This window comes from Gobio gobio (genome assembly GCF_949357685.1).
Source record: "Gobio gobio genome assembly, chromosome: 7".
Classification (NCBI taxonomy): domain Eukaryota; kingdom Metazoa; phylum Chordata; class Actinopteri; order Cypriniformes; family Gobionidae; genus Gobio; species Gobio gobio.
The window spans coordinates 5,460,508-5,482,721 of NC_137103.1; the positions used below are offsets into that span (position 1 = coordinate 5,460,508).

The 22,214-nt window shown below is 38.9% G+C and overlaps 1 protein-coding gene across 1 annotated transcript in view; it reads right to left on the reverse strand.

Annotated features, from left to right (window-relative positions):
* Positions 1 to 7,465: 7,465 nt before the first annotated feature.
* Positions 7,466 to 22,214, reverse strand: part of actr5 (actin related protein 5) — a 31,281-nt gene continuing 16,532 nt past the window's right edge. The window contains exons 2-9 of the mRNA XM_079822583.1: positions 21,548 to 21,780; positions 20,457 to 20,626; positions 18,213 to 18,430; positions 17,034 to 17,171; positions 14,214 to 14,324; positions 13,959 to 14,098; positions 11,564 to 11,696; positions 7,466 to 11,204 (exon numbers count right to left, since the gene is read on the reverse strand). Of these exons, the coding sequence (XP_079678709.1) occupies positions 10,923 to 11,204; positions 11,564 to 11,696; positions 13,959 to 14,098; positions 14,214 to 14,324; positions 17,034 to 17,171; positions 18,213 to 18,430; positions 20,457 to 20,626; positions 21,548 to 21,780 (1,425 nt within the window). The 3' untranslated portion in view covers positions 7,466 to 10,922. The remainder of the gene's footprint in view (positions 11,205 to 11,563; positions 11,697 to 13,958; positions 14,099 to 14,213; positions 14,325 to 17,033; positions 17,172 to 18,212; positions 18,431 to 20,456; positions 20,627 to 21,547; positions 21,781 to 22,214) is intronic.

Sequence of the window (22,214 nt, forward strand, 5' to 3'; positions counted from 1 at the left end):
AGGGATTTGAACTGTACTTGGCTGGATGTGAACTTTGAATTGGACAGTACTTGGGCAGCGACTGATGACGTTTCACAAGTACAGACAAGAACGCATATTGAGAAAAGGCCAAAATGTATGATGGCTTAATGTATTCTATGAATTTGTCATCATTATAATGAATAAAAGGAAGGCAAATAGGAAAGAATAGCCAAATATTCATAGAATGCATTATAGTTAAGCACAGTGGCCCTATCAATTCAAAGTAGAAAATCCAAAAACTGAGCAATAGGTTTTTTTCTCATGCTTTGTCATACTGTTAGTTAATTTATGCTTTGTATAAAAATGTGTCATTTTTAGCTGTGTAAGCAATGTATTATAATTATTTTGGTGCCATATGCTGTGGTACAGTGCGTGATATCAAGTGAATTCATAATGAAATGATTGTTATCCTAATGCATGAACACTATTGGAAAAATGTGACCACTTGCTTCATTAAATAAACCTTGATGTGGTGTAAATGAATGGTCATGATGAAAGTAATCAAATATAATAGTGTCGCAATACATTTCATAAGACATATTGTAAAATTTTGTAGTTTTGTTAAACCATGTTTGTGTAACTTGCTATGTTGGTAAAATATCCAGGATTGTTTTTATGCTACCTTCACGTGCTATTGGACATGTGATAATTACCACTTCTGAAGTCGTGATTACGAGCCCATCACATTCAAGTTCGAAATGGGAGGGCGTTCATGAGCAATTTTTACCTAGGAAACTTGTATTTACGATAATTCCAAGAGCATGTGAAGGCAGCATTAGACTCCACCCAATTTAGCATAAACTGAGCTTTGTTCTTACTTCTGCATGTGCATGTGCACAATCCTAAAACTTATCTGCCCCATATATCAGTAATTGTCTCTCTGCAGAGTCTGCATTACATTATGACAATTACTCAAAACAATTCATGAAGATCATCCTGAAGTGATCAGGCACATTTTGTGTAAGGTGTATGAAAATATCCTATGAAGACATCACGGTAACACTTTACAATAACAGTACATGAATAATCATGTATTAATACATTAATTAATAGTTAATTAAACATGAACTCATGATTAGTGAAGATATGACCTAATCATGAACAAATGAGGAGCTATCATGAACTTAGACAGGAGTCATAAGGATTCATGCATGAATAACAGCAGCATTAACACATGTTGGTACATGTTTGATAATTAATGCATTAATTAACATGTATGGTTAAACTAAATCAAACAGGCTCCTTAAGAATAAATAAGAAGTACTCTGACTTTGAATTAAACATGTGATTTAATATTGTCATAAGTTAAACTGTAATAGCCTATATCTGCAGCTTTGTGATTTTTAGCCATTTTTGTGAGCCATTAATTACACACATATGTCTAATCAAACGTGGAAAATAGACTAATAACTATCACTAATCACTTTAATTTGATATTAACCGTTTTCAGATTTTTATAGTTCAATTAGGCTACGTTAAGTCACTGCTAGTTTTCTTCCCGGGACTACAGTATGTAGGGTTTGTTTCTGGTGGGACACTCATTAGTGGCGCTCTCGGTGCTCCTAGCGCGTTAGTTGTGTTCCTTCGGTATTGCTGGCATTTTCATCAAATAATATATGTCGACTGCTTTGGTTAACCGAAATAATAATTTAAGACATGTTTGTATGATTGTTGTATTGGGATATTTCTGGAGGTGTGTACTTTAATAACTGTATTTTTTAATTGTTTAAATGTTTACTTATATACTTCGAATAGCATTAGCCGGTGGATGTGCCCTGTTTTACATGTAAACATGCTTTATGTGTGTCTTTACAGGTATGTTTGGGCTTTCTTTTAAGTCCATATATGTTTAATTATATAAATATAAATAAAAGAACTAGCCTACAAATAATGTTTATCTTTGTTTTTTTTGTACCTAGGGTGTAAAGGAATAAGGATTCTTAGTGTATATGTTTATTCATTTTGTAATGAAGGAATTGTTAATGCATCATTGTGTCATGACTTTACTTGAGGGGGCACATCATGATTAATTCACTGTTAACTACTTATCAAATTCAGCTCATGATTTATCATAGACTTACTATCAAATACACATGTAACTAGTATAACTAGTATTCAGCCCAGTTAAGAGAATGGAGGTACAGTATCATCAGGGCCTGTGTCTGAGTGGAGAGAGAACTGTACAGATCCCAGCAGACGATCCCTCACTTCCTGACTTTACTGAATGTTTCCTGTTTGGTTATTTTTTGGGAACTGATTTCTCAGGAACTGTTATAAGTCACAGTAGGTTTAGTTTGATGGGAAAGAGAATATCACAAAACAGACTTTATGAGATAAAATATAGCAGATTTAGTGTTTTCTATGTTTGATAAGGGTGATCAGTGAAAGTAATGAAAAACCATTCCTGTGGCTTTCAGTAATATTTATGATGAAGCTTCTGATGAAAATGGTTTAAATTATGACAAGAATACATTTTAAAATGTATTTCAAAGTCAAAATATTTGTTATTCATTCTTAGAAAGCCTGTTTGGTTTAGTTTACCCATACATGTTAATTAATGCATGTACTAACATGTATTAATGCTGCTGTTATTCATGCATGAATCCTTATGACTCTTGTCTTAGTTCATGATAGCTCCTCATTTGTTCATGATTAGTTCATATCTTCACTAATCATGAGTTCATGTTGAATTAACTATTAATTCATGTATTAATACATGATTATTCATGTACTGTTATTGTAAAGTGTTACCCCATATTTGGCAAACTTCCTTTACTGTTAACCGTTTGGAGCTCATTTTTCCTGCTGTCTCTGTCCCTCTGTGGGACAGCTCATTATTCCCTCACAGGGGAGTGAGAATATATATATTTTTTGGCTCTGGCTCTTTGAAAATCCAACATAAAACGGTTTTGTTACAGTGGTATTTCAGATTGCTTGAGAGCTCATTTTTACTATCTGTGTCTGACAAAGTTTTTAACCTATCTGCCTGTAATTTGCAATTCATTCTCAACACAGTGATTTAGGTTGTTCGAGTGTGTTTGGTTAGGGTTAGAGCTGCACTCCGCAATACCCTCGCTCTTTAGGACTGGAGTTGAAGAGCCCTGACATACATAAAAGAAATTTTGTTATTTTGGGTCTGTACAGTTGCTTTGGAACAGCTGCCAATTCCCCTTTTCCACCAAGGCAGTGCTAGAGCTAGTTCAGAGCCAGAGCTAATCCCAGTTCATAGTTGGTTCGACTGAGGAACCTTCTAAGAACCGTTTGCTTTTCCACATGCTGAGAGCCACAACAGAGCCAGATCTTACGTCACTGTATACGCCTCATCTTTCTCAGCAACGCTAGCGAGGCAGCGGCAGTGTTGCCAAGTCCACGGTGTTCCCGTGGAATTGGGCTCCTTCATCACTGTTGCCGTGGGCTGTTTTTCATGTCCGCGCGTTGAAGCGACCCCAGTTATGTGATATTTAGCCCCGGGAATGCGAATTTTAGTAGGCAACCATGCCAAAAAGACACATATTTTACCCCCAAATGTGATTTTTACCGGGGAAGCCCCCCTGAAACGCGATTGGGCTTGTTTTGAGTAGCAATTGGGCGGGTTTTGTTGGGAAAACCTGGCAACCCTGAGCAGTGGGAAACACACACACACCAGGCTTGTTCGAGATGCATCGGCGCTGTGCAGACCGATCCACGTAGGATATTAAAAAAAACGCATGAGTGAATCAAAAGCATGAGGAGTCGTGTGCTCTCGCTGGACTCGTTATCATACGGCGATCGGTCTCTGCACAGCACCGCTGCGAACAAGCCTACGATCCTACATCGGCATCAAAACACAGCGAAAACACAGCGAATCCAACGCATTCATGCAGTTCGCCGTAATTTGTAAAGACGGAGATTACAAACGAGCAGCAGCTGTTAGCTCCATTAGCTGCTATTTCAAAAATGGCGGATCTCCAGTTTGTGTTGGTCTTGTTGACTCCGCCCCCAGCGCCTGACGGAATCGGTTCTTCTAGCCCTGTTCTAGCCCAGCAATGTTTTGGTGCTACTTAAGAACCACTTTTCCTGGCTCGGAGCTGGGGCTTTGGGTGTGGAAACACAAAGAACCGATTTGAAACTAGGCTCTGGCTCCGATCTAGCTCTGGCTCTGCTTTGGTGGAAAAGGGGTATATGAGGGTCAAAATGACCATGAACATCAAAGTCATATATAAAAAAACACTGGTCATGCGTTGAACGCCTGTGAACACGCGTACGAGTCAAAAGAAGTATACTTTGGGATTGAGACTGCTATTGTGTGTTGATTAAAACAATACATTTTTTTTATCATTTTTATTAATTAATTAATTAGCCTGTTTACTCTGTTTGTGATCAGAGAGAAATTAATTCCAGCATGCTTCATTAGAAATGATGAGGATTCAATGAATTTGAGTTACTGTAGTCATCCTATAACAGATTTAATCACTTTTTAAATACAATTACAAATTGTACAAATACAAAGAATTATAAAGAACAATAGGTAACACGTTACAATAAGGTCTCATTAATGTTAGTTCATGCATTAACTAACATTAACAGTTAGCAATTTCTACATTTGTTACAAAAGTATTCTTTGTTAAAGTTAGTTAAAAATGAGTTTATGTTAGCTCATTAAATAATACAGTTACAACTTTGATTTTTTAATAATATTAGTAAATGTTGAAATTAACATTAACTAAGATTAATAAATGTTTTAGAAGTATTTTTTTATGGATGTCCCGAGCCAATCTCAAGGATTGTAACTGATTGGCTGTTTAGATCCACTTTCCTGCAGAGTTTTGCTCCCTGACCACACTCACCTGCGAGTCATTTTCAAGTAACCCTGAAGACATTTGATTAGCTTGCTCAGGTGTGTTTGATCAGGGTTTGGAGCAAAAAACTCGAGGGCCTGAACCTCTGGGTCCAACTATTTTAAGCTGGGCATACACTGTGCGATTTCAGCAAGGTAATCTACTCACACTGTACGAGTAGATCGCATGCGATGTAAAGCCAAAGCTCATGGTTTATGTGCTCACACTGTGCGGTCCGATCGTCGAGTGCGACTTGACTGCTCACACTGTACGAGTGAAATATGCGCGAAAAAACCTATAATAGAGAGATAGCCTATCAAATGCATCATCGATATCAAGAGCATTTAGCATTTACAATTTATGTAAATAAATGAACATTATTATTAGGGTAGGCCTACTTTTATTATTAAATTGATATTACATTTAATTTGCCCCTGCGCTAATTTTATAACGCATCAATGCATAACCGACACACTGCATACTAAAAGAATAGATAGATTAGCTTAATTACTCCTCATTATTTAAATACATTTTTCCCAATTAAACAAGGATTTATAGGCCTATAATTAAAATGATTATTAGTCTATATGTCAGAACACTGCAATAATATCAGTATTATCAGAAAGTAAGAGTAGCTTTATTTCAAAAACAACTTGTTTAACACAAAATGGGCCTATACTTCTCTTCTAATTTGTTTCACAATATGGGCCACAAGAGAAATATTAAGAATATAAATTAAGACAGTTATAGGTATATCAGCATATTTTAAAGAAGATGAATCTTGTCTCTGTGAGAATAGGTTATGCGCCGAAAGCTCGTCAGATTTGACTTTCACTTTCACCGACTTTCGCGCACATTGCATTTTTGCGTGATATCCACTGACTCGCCTTCATGATTTAAAACGAAAAGAAAAAAAAACCTATATATTGCGCCGTGACATTTTGTCATTCTTTTCTTTTGTCAAATGATGGACAACGGTTCACATTTTTCCCATGATAATAAAATTAAGTAAATATTAAATAATAGTAAATTAAATAATTTGTGAAAGTAAAACAAGTAAATTAATGTTTAAAGTTAAATGAATAAAAGAGGCGCTGTAGGCTTCACGGTGGTTTGAAACGTCTTAGATTATCCATTTTACAACACGAACTGGAGGCAAGCAACAGTTTGCTAAATTTCTGCTATTTGATAACTGCCTACAGAACTTAAAGATCTCCCTCTTTTCGTTTTCTTTCTTGCTGCATTAAAGATGAAATGGTTCAACTTCTGCTTTCGCGCAGGCGCAGTGATGAGAAATAGAGCAATCAGTTTGTAGCTCTGCTTCAGCTGTGCGATAACCTCACGAGGAGCGACCAGAATTTCTGTCATGCCAGAAATTCATCCGACCATCCGATTGCGAGAGGTTTATCGCGTCTCGCACCTCACGACAAACGACGCACGATAAAGGTGAAAATCGTCCCGACCCAAAAAAGAGTCATAAATTGACAGTGTTATTTATTATATATTAGGGTTGTGCCGATGGACGATATCACAGACAAACTAATCCTAGTCTCTTCTATAGACTACAGTTAACCTAAAATATTTGCAGGAATTGTTCTGTAAATTAAATTGAGAATATAACTAATGCATATGCTATTTTAAATACTGTAGTCTACGCCAGAGACGCGACGTGTGTTAGTCTGTGAAAATAGCCTTCCGTGTCATGCATTTGATCTTTAGAATCTTGGCTTTTTTACATGTCTAACACTGTACATTTAACTGAAAATATTTAATTTTGTACAAGAAAACAGCCCTTATTAATGAATTATTAGTAGCCTATTGTAGTGTCTTGGGAGATCGTGCTTATTGTATAGCTCTGTGGCTATTCTGCACTGAAGCGACAGCTAAGATAAACCCAGAATTCTTCAACATTCTGCGAACGTCAAAGAACTTTTGTCTGGTTAATAAATAGGCCTACCTTAAGGCATTGAACATCTGAAATTTAAAACAGCTTATGTAGGTAGCCAATGGGCCTTTTTAACTTGATGTTTTTGTGATTAAAATAAATTAAAAATATTACCTTAACATTCGTCTTCCTGTGCGCTGAAATTTGTTTATGTAGCTGTGACAACGCGCAACCAGCGCGCAACACATGCATATTGCATATTATTAGGCTACATGTGACTGGCAGGACCATCGAGCAGAGGACAGCCTTGAAGCCATCCACAATTGATGCAATCCTTTTTCTGCATAATAACCTGGATTAGCCTAAACTTTGATGGATGGATTATGTAAATAAATCCCATGTTGCAGTTTAGTAGCCATACAGTTTTCGAGAAAAATGGTAAGAGTGATTTTCACTTCAATAAGCTGCATTTGTGTTACGTTGATGTTTTGTTCTGTTAGCTGGTCCATTTTTGGTAGACTTTTGTTCATTTAATTTTGGTTTCACAATTGGCTATTTGATTGGGCCCCGTGTTAACGTGTGTATTTGTTTCCCCGTGTGCGCGCTGATGCGCTCATCTGTAATCATTTCAGAATGCCTTCCTACAGTTGCTTAATAAAAGCCGGCTTTCCACACGAACAAACGCACATGTGTCATTAGTATGAGAAAAAAAAAATGTAATGTCTGAAGAATGACAGACAAGGGAGGTTTCCGAACTTTTAATCAGAATGAAGATGAACACACTCTCACTCAAGCGCACCCGTCTTCAGGATTTGTTTCCGCCCCTCTGAACTCCCTTTGTTAACCCTATCACTGCCGGTGCAAAACAAAACAGCAATTTCACATCTATGAAGAGTCTGTGCGCCACATTCGGGCTCGGACATAAATATCTTAATGCCTGTCGGACGAGGGCCGGGCTCGGACAGAAAAATGCGGCCCGATCCGCACTCTAATTGACATGATACACAGTTGCAGATTTATCGGCTGCACATCCACGATGTGAATCTGCCATTCAGGCACATCCCAAAGCTGCTCTATTGGATTGGGATCTGGTGAGAAACTAGTTTGAGATGATTTGAGCTTTATGACATGTGGGCTACTCATGTAGGCTGTGGATTTGAAAACAATGCTCAATTGGTACTAAGGGGCCCAAAGTGTGCCAAGAAAATATAAAACACCCCATTACACCAGATCCATGCTTTCATGTGGTTCACCAATGGTTCTGACCCTACTAGTCAGAGCAGGCCACTTTTTCAGATCCAGACTAGGTGAGCCAGTGTGAATTGTAGCTTCAGTTTGGCACTGGTGTGTCTTCTGCTGCTGTAGCCCGTCTGCTTCAAGGTTGGGTGTGTTCAGAGATGCTCTTCTGCAGACCCCGGGTGTAACGAGTGCTTATTTGAGTTACTATTGTCTTGTTGATGTCAGAGGAGAATGGCCAGACTGGATATTTCCTCTTTTTCGAACCATTCTCTGTAAACCCAAGAGTTGGTTGTGCATGAAAATCCCAGTAGATCAGCATTTTCTGAAATATTCAACAACCATCCCAAATTCAAAGTCCCTTAAATCACCCTTTTTCCCCATTCTAGTGCTCGGTTTGAGCTTCAGCAGATCATCTTGACCATCTCTACATTCTGCCATGTGATTGGCTGATTAAACATTTGCATTAATGAGCTGTTAAACAGGTGTACCTTTTAAAGTGGCCGGTGAGTGTATATTTGACTGTCTGAAGAACATCATCAACAGTATTTCACATTTTCTCTTAAGCCGAGTGCACACTGTGCGATTTATAATAGTCCTTTAGGACTGTTACTTGTCTGACTGTACAAACATGATCCCCACTTTAAGCCATGTCACACTGTGGGATCACGATTGCCGGACAGTCTGACATGAATGACGACTAAAGCCCTATTCGGACGGGATTAGAAGTTTTTTGAAAATAGGCTCATTTTCCGTCTCCCCTAAGCATTAAACAGTTGAGTTTTACCGTTTTCGAATCCATTCAGCCGATCTCCGGGTCTGGCGCTAGCACTTTTAGCATAGATCACTGAATCGGATTAGACCATTAGCATCACGCTCAAAAATGACCAAAGAGTTTCTCTTCAGTTTCAGCTCACATGGAATGCCCGACATTATCGACTCTGGGTTATTTGAGACGTTATATTCTTTTTAGATAAGCTATTTCTCTTTCAAAAGCATTGATATTAATGCAGCAACCAGAGATGTATAAAGTACTAGAGACACAGACTTGAGTAAAAGTACAAGTTCCTTATCAAAAAAGTGACTTGAGTAGAAGTTGAAGTGCTATTTAAGCACCACACTTAAGTAGAAGTACTAAAGTATTCAACATTTTTTGTACTTAAGTATTGCAAGTAGTTTATTTTAAAATGTACTACTCAAGTACTGAAAGTAAAAGTACAAGTATTGTGTTATGTAGTTTTTAAAGAAAGTAGTCAAAAGTTTGAACATCATATTGTTTTTATTATTTCAAATGATTAACCTAAAGGACAATCACAATGTTGGTAGGTAATTTTTCTACACATTGCCATATAAATAACCTGAAAATACTGTAGTTCATTAACATTAAATCTTACTAACCACTCTTACTATAAAAAAAAATGGGGTAAGCACACTTATATTCTCATTTCAAGAGGTGTTCTGAGTAAATGATTTGTTTGTAACACTTTACAATATGGTTTGATTTGTTAACATTACATTAGTTAATGTATTAGACCTCTCTCTCTCGCGCGCTCTGTCTCTCTCTCACAGTCACGATCACTTGAAGTTGAAGGGGTGGAAGGTGGTGTTTTTGGTTTGTCCATGTTTTAAGCTGATCAAAAGGCAGAACGGAAGCACGCGCAGTCTTCTTAATAGCTTGATTCAGCTTCATCAAACCTGCCATCTACTGTTCTGGCAGTGGTAATGTGGGTTTGGAATAGAATGATTCGTAACTTTTTAATAATTGTAACGAGTAATGATGCAGCACATAAAAAAAATATCGGAGTAAAAGTATTAAACTCATCGAAAATATGTACTGAAGTAAAAGTGGAAGTAGGAGAAAAAAATAATACTCTAGTAAAGTACAGATACTGCCTTTTAGTACTTAAGTACAGTAGTGAAGTAGTTCTACTTCGTTACTATACATCTCTGGCAGCAATGTTATTTCGTTCTCATATTTTTTAACAGTAGACCTATGTTTTATTTAAAGTTGTTTCTTATTATGCCTTCGAAAACGCGCAGTGATGTCTGTCACTTTGATCAGGAAAAATACAATTAAGTGCAAGATGCACAGAGCCAATCCGTCATGTTCATAACATTATAACGAGAACACATTTGTAATAGTTTTGTAAAAAAATCTGTGCTTTAGTTGCCCGTGTATCGGCGTTGTTATTAAGGGAAGAGCACATTCAAAATGTGTAAAAACTAGCACGGCCAAGTTCACGTGCGCATTCGTGTCCTTTTGTGCTGATGCAAGAAGGTTCACTGATTAATCTAATATAGGGTGCGTTTGGTTGAGTGTATTAACCAGCTAGCAAAGCTATGTAGGGTGCTGTTTATTTACAGTTTCAGTTCAATTACAATGATAGGATTGATTGGGTTATTTAAGACGTAAAAAAAAAAAAAAAAACATCTATAAACAAAAACCATTTGCATGATAATCTAGCAGTTATTTTTTCTAGTCATATGTTCATGTTTTCATAGACATGTGATGTTTGTATTTGTCAACATTAATTTTCGTAACACTCTTAAAATAGTTTCACATCTCCATGACGGAGACGCCCCGCCCCCCACACAAGCCCCGCCCCCAATTACTCGAGTACTCGTTTTTGAGACCTATCGATGATCGAAATGAGAAATTGACAAAAATTCCCCATCCCTAAAGACTGCGTCAAATCTTCAAACATTTATCAGACAAGAAATCTGATCGCAACGGTCATCAATCTGCAGTCGGTGAACTACATGATCAAAGACTACAGATTTTAATCTAGGATTCTCAACACTTCTCTCAGACAGCCAAAACCACACAGTGTGAACCCAGCTTTAATCTGTACACTAACACACAAAAAATTTGGTCACTGGTAGTATTTTGTCAAATATACATGTCAACTGTACAAACTGATGTGTAAAAATGTCATGAATGCTGCAGGATCACCAGTCCATCATCAGACTAAGGAGATGTCGATGTCGTTGTCGTTGCTGATGGTGTCAGGAAGGCTTGTGTCCGTCACCAGTTTCCCCAACAGTGTGTGTTTTGTGGCTGCTGTGGGTTTATGGAGTTTCATGGGAATGAAGGTGTTTGAAGCACAGTGTTCTCTCAGATATTCCCCTCCCTTCTCCTCATAATCCTGCCGGCTGATCCAGCCCTGATCTTCAGCAGAGTTCCTGAGAGCCCACTCACAAGCCCCGAACCAAGCGTCCAGAGCCGGCCGGCTCGCCAGAGACACCTGCCAGACACACACACACACACACACACACACACACACACACACACAGACACACACACACACACACACACACACACACACACACACACACACACACACACACACACACACACACACACACACACACACACACACACACACACACACACACACACACACACACACACACACACACACACACACACACACACACACATCAGCCTTTAATGCTTCAGTCAGTCCTTCTCCCTGATGAACTGTCCCAGGGTATTCCACTTTGGAAAGGCATTATACTTATTTTATGTACATATTTTCATTCAAAATAAAAAATGGTATGGTATTCCCGATGATTGAAGCGGTTGTGACTGTGATGCTCAGACCTTAAAGTGTGACTGGAAGGGTCTGATGGCCATCAGGTCTCTCTGCACTCGTTCTTTCAGTCCAGGATACTGCAGGTTTCCTCCAGTCAGAAACACATTCTTCACCAGCGCCTCCTGCTGTTCTGGAGGGTACCTACACACACACACACACACACACACACACACACACACACACACACACACACACACCTTTTTAAGATTCCCCAAACAATTAAATTGCTCTGGAGATGAGAGTTTGAATCGAATCAGAGCATTCAGAGCTCACAACCGACTACATCTCTGAACTTAAAACTTTTCAGTTATGATTCAAACTGAACTGGCAACATTTACTGTGAAATATTAGGGGTTCGAGAGACATGTATCATCTACTGACCCACTGTTCAAGACAACATGTCAATCAAAGACGCATTCACAACTGAGTTTTATTATTTTAATTCATGAATATGTAAACAAGTGCTGCACGCTTTCCTCTCAATAATAAAATCTGTTGTATGTAGGGTTGATTACCGTTCACATTTTTACCGGTAACTGAACGGTACCTTTCATCAGTTCTTTAGGGATGTTTTCCTCAATAACTGTGCAGGAACTGGAAGTAATTTCTAGAAGTGTTATGGACATTTTGCCAGATCTGCCTCTGTCGCTGTCTGCCAATGTCTGTGATGTTTGTTTACTGTAATATTTACATGTAATAGTAGGCTAATAGCCAGAGATGGAAACTCGAGTCTGCGACTTGGACTCGAGTCGCACTTAAGTCGCAAAAGAAAAAGACTTGCGACTTGACTTGGACTCACAAACAACTGACCCGAGACTTGACATGGACTTGCATTTTTTCCCACAAGTCTCAGTCTTCAAGTCTTTTGGCACGGCATTCCTGATTACCTTCCCCATTTACTACCCCACATGACAGCACGAAACACCACCTTTCACAATTCATTCATTCACAAATATGTGCTGCAGCAGCGAATATCACAAAACATTTCTAAACACACCAAGCCAGCGAGCACGCCAATTCATCACCCATTAGAAAACTGCTGTTAAATAAATTAGCAACAAAAATTAACAGTATAGTCAAGTCTTACCTTACGAAACTTTGTCATTTAATCTGAAAAGCAATCAATTGATCTGAAGGGAAGCTGCGGATTTTAAAGTACACATTTCCATGTCCTTTTCGTGTTTTTCTCCAAAGTAGGCTATATGCTAACATATGATTTACCAAGTTAATTTGCATCTGGATTGCACAAACACTTTCATATGCAATGTATGACCCTGTCCGACTCATTTCCACATACGAGACATGCAGATGAAACTGTTGTTGTGTCGTTTGTCTATACACAGGTTGTTACCGCCGGCCCTCACTGGAAGACTACATTATCCAGCATTGCTTGAGATCTACAGCAAACTACGGCAACTCAAATAGCTCAAAATACACAGCACTTTTTCCCCCTTGTGGTGGTTCCAAATGGCATAATTTTGTACAAAGTTGGAAAGTAATAGTAATGATTTAAGTAGTATTTTGTGTGCTTTATTAGGCCATTTTAAAGTAAAAGTAATCTGTTTTAATAGTTCAATACACTGTTATTTATAACAACTAGCTGAAAAAATATATTGCTAAAAATGGAACAAAGACTTGACTTGGACTGCAGGAACTTGTGAGCTTCTAGCTACTTAATTAACTGAATTGATAAAAATAACCTTTTTTTTTAATTATTTCTATGAAAAGATTTCCCACAAATTGTGTTGTGTATTTTCTGGTAATCAAATGAAGACGTAAAACATTAATTGAATTAATCTGTTAATTTAATTAAACGTTTTTATCAAACAAAGTGCTGTTATACTGTTAAAATTAAAATATGGAAGAACAAATGTGATTTATTACTTAAATACAGTTTTGATAATGTATTATTATTACACTGAGACGTATCTAAATTCTACTGTACTACAGTAATATATTTGTCAAGTTAAACCAAACTTTTATTTTGACGGGTTGCAGTGAAGATCTTTGAGTTTCTGAATGTGACGGTAGTTTCTCAAATTAAACAGTAAAATGCTCATGAAGTGACTCTCAGAGCGGCTCTGGAGATGAAGTTCATGTCCTCGTAAGAGATGGAAACACATGACTGTCACACACGATTCAATGTGAGGTAAATTAAACTGCGAGTCTGCGCCATTCATTCCCAGAGACACACAGGATTCGTATTTAAATAGTCTTTCTGCGGTTTAATATTCACAGACACTAGTCTATATCACCAGATGTGTTCTCAGGTACTGAAATTTGGCACCGATTGATTTAATGTGAATCGGTAGGACCGACGTAATTCGGTCGCTGCCCTTAAGTACAGAGTTCGGTACCCAACCCTAGTTGGGTAACAGAGTGTTAGTTTATTTGATCACTCACTGCTCCAGAACAAACTGCAGGGTCTCCATCAGGCCCATCTGCTCCTCTCCGATCAGGGACGGCTGGAATAAGATCTCCGGCACACGCAGACGCTCCGTGCCCACAAACAGCTGATGATACTCGGCCAGGTTAAACATCGGCTGTCACAGAGAAAATAAAGAGTAAAATCATAGAGGACATGAGAACACAAGTGCCATGAGTCCAGATGTGTTCATGAAGAGTAAAGACGTCATTCATTGATTTCCTCATGATTACCTGGTTGGCACTGGGAGTTTTGCTGGGCTCGTCGCTCTCCTCGTTTAAATCTGGATCCATCTCATTCCCTTCATCAGCGGGCGGCTCCACCTCTGCCGCCTGATTCAGTAACTAAAGCACAAAAGACCATTTCATCTTTAAAAGGGCTCATGGCTTGCCTTTATAATTCCTTGATGCTAATGTATAAAGTTACTTTTTGCACAAAAAAAATCCACCCTCATTCTGCCAGAAACAATGGTTTTGGTGCTAGATTAAAGAAAAAGTAATTCTCATGTCACAACCTTTTTTTTTTTTTAAACATTGCTTTCTTTTTGGTGTGACGACAACTATTGGGATAATTTAGAAAAATAAGAAATGTATTATACTTATTAGATATCATTAAGTAGCATTCGGTTAAATACAGCATTTATACATCATGACAGTATTTCTCAAACTGCCTTTAATTTTTCCTGATGTCTCGTTTAGTTATTTTTTCTTTGCAGAAATGCCATATTGGCAGTGTGTAAATGTTTGCGTAATGTAAATGTTTATACAAAAATGTTTCTATGCACTGAATATCGACATTCAATGTGAACAGGCCTTAAAGCTGAGGACATACAAGCATGTTCAACTGTACAAAAGACTTAATTTCTGTTTAGATGATTACTGAAATCATGTTTTAATAATTATATTCACTTATACTACAGGGCTGCTGAATGCTTGAATCTGATTGGCTGATGAACGTTCTAAGGTGTGCAGTTATTTTCAGGGAAACGCACAGATAAAGTAGTTCCAGCAGGTCTTGACCGCATTACAGCTCCATATCACTCCGCCAAACGAGTTCAGTTATTTCAGCAACAACAGCAGAAGAACCAAAACCCACAGCGACACTGACCAAGCAAAGAAATACAGTAAACAATAGGATAAAAGTAGATTTCTGTTTGTCTATGTCTATATCTGAATCGGCAGGTAAAAAAAAAAAATTGGAAATCAAAATCGGCCAAGAAAATCGGTGCCTCTCTAACAAAAACCTGACAAAAGTCTGAACATCTGAACAATGTTTTGAGGTGTGGTAACCAGAGTCTAAGTGAAATAATTGACAACAGGCCGTTCAATTATTAGAAAAATAATGCATACCTGCTAATGATGTGGTAGTACCACCTCAGAATTTTTTTTTTTATAATTTAACAGCCCGGCGTCAATTATTCCTTACTTTTTAACCTCTTAACTTGCTCCCCTATAATTTTCTGAAAACGACATACCCAAATAAAAATGTCTGCAGCTCTTAAACTCTATGGTCTAAATTCAGAAATCTGGTCTTATTTTAAACTAGACACTTGAAATGTGAAGCTTCTCTGCATTATCAGCTGTGAGCCTGTTTCTGTTTTCATCTGCAATGTGTGACACTGAGCTAGGGATGTGCGATTAAATGTTAGCGCTGCTGCTAGACGACTTGGAAAATACTACATTTACATTATTTAGCACATTTAGGGTTTTGCTTTAAAACATTTTTTTACAAAATCTATGTTTAAATTACCACCGTGTTAATATTACATCTTGAAATGAATAAATTCAAAAGAGTGTATATCTGCAGCAAAACAAAATCATTTATTTGACCTCATGTTTTGCATGTGTTGGTTTTCTCTGGCGCTCGCGGAGGCTTCAGATAAATCTCCACTCGGGTGAGGGAGGATTGTGAACGCTTACACAAAACTTCAGTTTTCTTGCATGTCATGTCAAACTAGAATAACAGTTAAAGGGTTAGTTCACCCAGAAATGAATATTCTGTCATTAATTACTTCCCCTCATGTCGTTCGACACCCGTCAGACCTCCGTTCATCTTCAGACACAAATGAAGATATTTTAGTGTAAATCTGATGCTCTGAAAGGCCTCCATTGGCTCAATGCACTTTACACTCTCAAGACCCTTAAAAGGCACTAAAGACGTCGTTACAAAGTCCATCTCACTACAGTGGTTCTACAATAACTTTATAAAGTGACGAGAAAAGTTTTTGTGCGCAAAAAAACCCTAAATAACGACTTATATCATGATGACCGATTTCAAAACATCATGAAGCTTCGAAGCGTTATGAATCAGTGAGTCGAATCATGATTCGGATCGTGTGTCAAACGCCAAACTGCTGAAATTTGGCGATTCAAACTGCTGAATCGACTCAATGATTCATAACGCTTCAAAGCTTCATGAGGCCGTGTTTTGAAATCGTCATCACTATGTAAGTCGTTATTTAGGGTTTTTTTGCGCACAAAAACTATTCTCGTCGCTTTATAAAGTTATTGTAGAACCACTGTAGTGAGATTTTGTAACGACGTCTTTAGTGCCTTTTAAGGGTCTTGAGAGTGAACCGTGCCATTGTGCCAATGGAGGCCTTTCAGAGCCATCAGATTTACACTAAAATATCTTCATTTGTGTCTGAAGATGAACGGAGGTCTGACGGGTGTCCAACGACATAAGGGTAAGTAATTAATGACAGAATTTTCATTTTTGGGTGAACTAACCCTTTAAGCTTGCTTAGGCTTGTTATACTACCGGCTATGAGGGACAATACAGTATGACATTTTATATCGGATTAAAGGAGAAACATTATGAATGAAACTTACTTTGCACTTGAACAGTTGCTATATCAACATCCTAAAGATATGAAAATACGGCTAAATAATGTATAGTTGTCAATACACAACAAGCTTTTTATTTGCGATTTTGTCGCCCGGCATGTGTGCAGTTACTAGGGTTAGACTAGTCATTGCGCTCATCCCTACTAAACAGCCTTTCACCGCTTTCACCGGTGTGGGCTAACAGGTTAATCAAAGAGTGCCACACACCTCGGCCTTCATGAGCCTGTGCTGCTCCACACTCATGCTGAGTTTATGGATGTAGGACTGAAGCTCCTCTGCCGAGTCCATGTTGAGCTCCACCAGACTCCTGTGGAACAGCTCCAGAGCCCCGTCCTCCAGCAGCTCCTGCGGGAACAGTTACAGTGAGCCGGCGGGAACAGGACAGTTACAGCAGCGGCTCCCAGAGTCCTGCACGGGTCCGATTTTGAAAACCCGCACCCGCCCGTACCCGCAGTGCTTAAACCCGCATCCGACCCGTTTTAACAGCACTAAATAAAACAGCACTAAATAAAATCCGCACCCGACCCGCTTAAAATAGAACCGACACCCGACCCGCACCCGCAATAAAATCAGTTAAGCATGTCACATTATAGACACACTTACAAAAATGTTTATTGCCAGCATACAGAAGTTTTTACACAACCATTAAAACAAGGACAACTTCTGCCGGGAGCTTAACGTGGCTTAATGTACTGTTATTAAGAGACCAAACTCAGTAAACATAATACTAATAACGTATACTATGTACAAAAAATCAGATGAGCCCAGAATATGAACGCAACGCGTATAATTACACATTAAACGTTTTCCTACCATAGAAAACCATTATAAAAAAACACTTAACGTGGCTTAATGTACTAAGACAGTGTTATTAGGAGACCAAACTCAGGAACCATAACACAAATACTGTTGGATAGAACTGCTTGAGCTTGGTTTTGTTATCCACAGTTATCTGCGTGCTTCCTCAGCGATGAACTTCCACATTTGCGGCTATCTTTTCTTCAACTGCTCATGATCCATCTCGACGAGTGCAGGCAGATCGCGCGCGCGGTTGTGATTCTCCTGGGAGGGCGCGCGCCGCGCGGCCACAGATAAACTGATATGGATTTGAAATTATTTTATCAACTTGGAATACAGGCAAGGCATATTTTTGTATATGCATATTTTTAGGAACACATCTACAATATACATGCATATATTGTTTATATATAGGCCTATATTCGTTTACACGTGACTGTTTAAAACCCGTGTTTAGACCCGTGTTTCTCCCTTGTCCGACCCGACCCGCACCTGCATCTGACACAGTAGGATGTTTTTCACCCGTTTCAGCAATATTACCCGCACCCGTGCAGGACTCTGGCGGCTCGTCTCTCAGCACGCGTGTACCTGCACAGACAGCAGCGCTTCCAGCCGCTTCTGGTCCTCCTGCAGCTTCTCTTCCCTGCGGCGGCTGTTGATCTCCTGCAGTCGGCGGAGCTGCTGTGCTTTCCTCTCGTTCCTCTCCTCGGCGCTCACGCAGACGCCCGCCGCCCGCCCGGAGAACGGCAGCTGCACGCGGTGGACCTCCCGCTCGTAGAAGCTCGGACTGCGCCAGTGATCCAGCTCTGATAATCAAGTGATCAAAGTCATTCGAGAGATGTCTACAAACATTTACATTGACAGTTTTCATATCAACTCTTCAATGATATAATTCGATGTGTTATTGAAATGTTAACATTTAAACGTCGGCTGTAACTGTTGAAATATTGTTCTTCTAATAACCGCCATGTCTGACGCCGATATGTGTGTTTTATAGGGGTGGGAATCTTAAGGCACTTAAAGATTCGATCCGATTCTGGGAGTAACGATCCGATTCCCAAAACGATTCTTAACATACTTTTTTGGTAACTAATTATCCTGCTGTGCAAATACATGAACTTTACATTTGAACCAAAATTGGAGCTAATATGTTTTTTGCTTATAGTTAGAATATCTGTTTGACAGTATTGCCATATTAAAAATGATTATGAAGATTACTTTCAATACTTTTATTTTATTAACAAAGTTATATTCAAGATTAACAAGCTCTAATGAAACATAGTAAGCCATACAATTGCAAAGAACAATCATTAAGAATAAACATTCTCAATTTTTCCCAAAACGATTCTTAACATACATTTTTGGTAAATAATTATCCTGCTGTGCAAATACTGTACATGAACTTTACATTTTAAGCAAAATTGGAGCTAATATGCGTTTTGTTTATAGTTAGAATATCAGTTATCCAGCTCTGATAATCAAGTGATCAAATTAATTTGACAATCAACACGAGAGATGTCTACCAACATTTAAATTGCAGTTTTTATATCAACTAGGTTTCTACACCAATTTGTTATTGAAATGTTAACAGTTTCACCCTCTGGGGTTCTTCATTTATGGGTCACACTCAGGATTAAGATAAAAAAAGATTTGAGTAAAATCAATGAAATACATTTTTGTTCATTAATATTTTTTCTTTTCTTTTTTGGTGTTTTGAGATAATTTTATGATTTATAATTTATATTTATGCAATAATTATGACCCATTTTTTCCCATTGAATATAATAAAAAATGTATATATATCATTTTTTAAATTTTTTTATTAAAGCTGTATTTCATTTTGAGTCAAGCCTAGGCCTAATGAAAGCAATTTTTAAAATGTGATCAGTGCCATCTGGTGGACACATTGAGCATTTTTATCACGCAATAGCACATTTTTACCACTATAGTGGATCTTGCGTTTTATAATATTTTTTTTTTAAAATCATAGCTTCATCGGAATGGTCCGAAACTTGGTGACTTTATTGGTACTTGGTATATGAACACCCCAAAAAATTGGAGACAGGATTTGAAAAGTCTAAGTGGTCGTAAAATAAAATAAAAAAGTCACACTCAGGACCTTCAGGTCAAATATGACCCCCATAGGAAATTAATGGGAAATTGGCAAAAATATGAAAACATTTTTTTTTGCATGCAATCTACAAATCAGCCAGGATGCAGAAAAAAATGACTGAACAGTGAAGGGGTGAATCTCTAAAACATCAAGAGTGAAAAACAGACCAAAAAAAAACACACACACTTATACACACAAAAACACACGCACACACAAATTAACACGTGCCATTCCAAAAGCTATTGTGTTTTTGTGCGTGTGTTTTTTTGTCTGTTTTGCACTCTTGATGTTTTAGAGATCTTCACTGTTGAGTCTTTTTTTCTGCATCCTGGCTGATTTGTAGATTGTATGCACAAAAAAACTCTGTATTTTCATATTTTTGCCAATTTCCCATTAATTTCCTATGGGGGTCATTTTTGACCCGAAGGTCCTGAGTGTGACTATTTTTTTACGACCACTTCAACTTTTAAATCCTGTCCCCAATTTTTTGGGGTGTTCATATACCAAGTACCAATAAAGTCACCAAGTTTCAGACCATTCCGATGAAGCTACAATTTTTTACATTTTTTATTTTAAAGAATTCGGGTCAGAAATGACCGAAGAGCCCCAGAGGGTGAAACGTCGGCTGTAACTGTTGAAATCTTGTTCTTCTAATAACCGGCAGAAATGCGGCTCGGCTGTGTCCTGTAACACGTCTGAGGCCGGTGTGTGTGTTTTACCCTGCTGGTAGTCCAGAGCGATGTAGCTGTGCTGGTGCAGAAGCTCCTCCATGCGGCTCAGGGTGATGGCCGTCTGGTTGGCGGGGTATTTCAGCTGCAGCAGCCGCTGAAGATATGACGCCGCCTGACCTCCACCCAGATTCACACGCTTACAATTCACAGCATCCAGCCTGCAATTCAGACCAATCATTTCAAAATCATCAATGCATCTGTTCAGACTAACACCAGCATTTGCATGTGGCAGATTTTTTAAAGAGAGACGTTTTTTTCTATTCTCCATCGCACTGCACATAAAGCTGACCAACCAATAAGATGTGCGCGTTTGGTCACATGCCAAGAGCCACACAAACAGATTATTTCACCAAGAGCCAGTGAATATCAGAGGAAGAATCCAGAACATTTAATCACTATTTGACCTCATTTCTAGGGCTGCAACTAAAGATTATAATCGATATCTTTGATTAAAAAAGGCCAATTTATTTTTATTGACAAAACACACTATTCCACATCCTGCCCAATGCTGTGCCAACTGAATGCTATGGAAAATATAGATACATAATCACTATATGCATTATGATACACCAATCAGGCTTAACATTATGACCACCTTTCTAATATTGTGTTGGTCCCACTTTTGCTGCCCAAACAGCCCTGAGGCCGGTTTCACACTGCACGTGTAAGCAGAAAGAATTTTTTTTCAGCGCCCATGTTAACAGATCAGAGCGTTCACACACCGCACGCAGAGGCGGCGCGCCGCAGGAGCAGAAGCAGCAGTGCTGCGATCGTTTCGGCACAGAGTCTATTTTTGCTGCGCTGCTCACGCTGAATTAAAGCCACAGTGCATTGTTCTTGATCAAAATTAACCCGATCAACATGAAAAATAAAACATTTCACCATGAAATCATGTAGCGAAGTGTTCTGTGTGTCTCACAATCACCATAGTAGTCAGAAATGTAAAGTTGACCACTTTTCCATTAGCGCCACCATTGGAAAGCTGAGACTGTTATAAAAGAAACCAAAGCACTTTTACATGAGAGAGAGAGAGATAGAGAGAGATAGAGAGATAGAGAGAGAGAGAGAGAGAGTGATACCTGCCGTTGATGACGGGCAGCACGTGTGAGCAGTGATACCCTGAGGACAGCACCAGGCCGGTGGAGGCCGGATCTGCTCCAGCACCGCTGCAGTAGAAGCTGAACAGGCTGTCCACGCCGTAAGCCACCCGCGGGACTCCATAGCCCTCGAACAGCAGCTCGGACATCATCTGTCTGCAGTGCAGCGGGTTACAGGGCGGCTCGGTGACCAGCACAGGGTGATCCACCTGCCCCTGAGGACACAGGAGGAGCGGGTCAATAATCCTGACACACAACACAATCCCATCCGCTAGGCTTTCCTTCTGTGTTTAGCGCTCCGGCTTGGTGTTTGAGTTCACAGCCAAACCTTACAATTAGTGTTGGGCCGATATATCGGCCGATATTTGCGATTTTTACGTTTATCGGCCGATACAAGGCTGCTGCGTTCGCCGATATTTCTTTCCCTGCATTATTTACAGACAGGCGTCCACAGGGCAGCTCTCACCGTCTTCAGATTGTCTCGCTCTCCCTCGCGCATATTAATCAAAATCAACTGAGAATTGACACGATGGTAAAAGGTGTTGCTCTACAAGAGATTAAGTGAAGTGCACCTACACTCTAAAAAATGCTGGCTTAAAAATAACCCAAGTTGGGTTGAAAATGGACTAACCCATTAATTGGGTTGTTT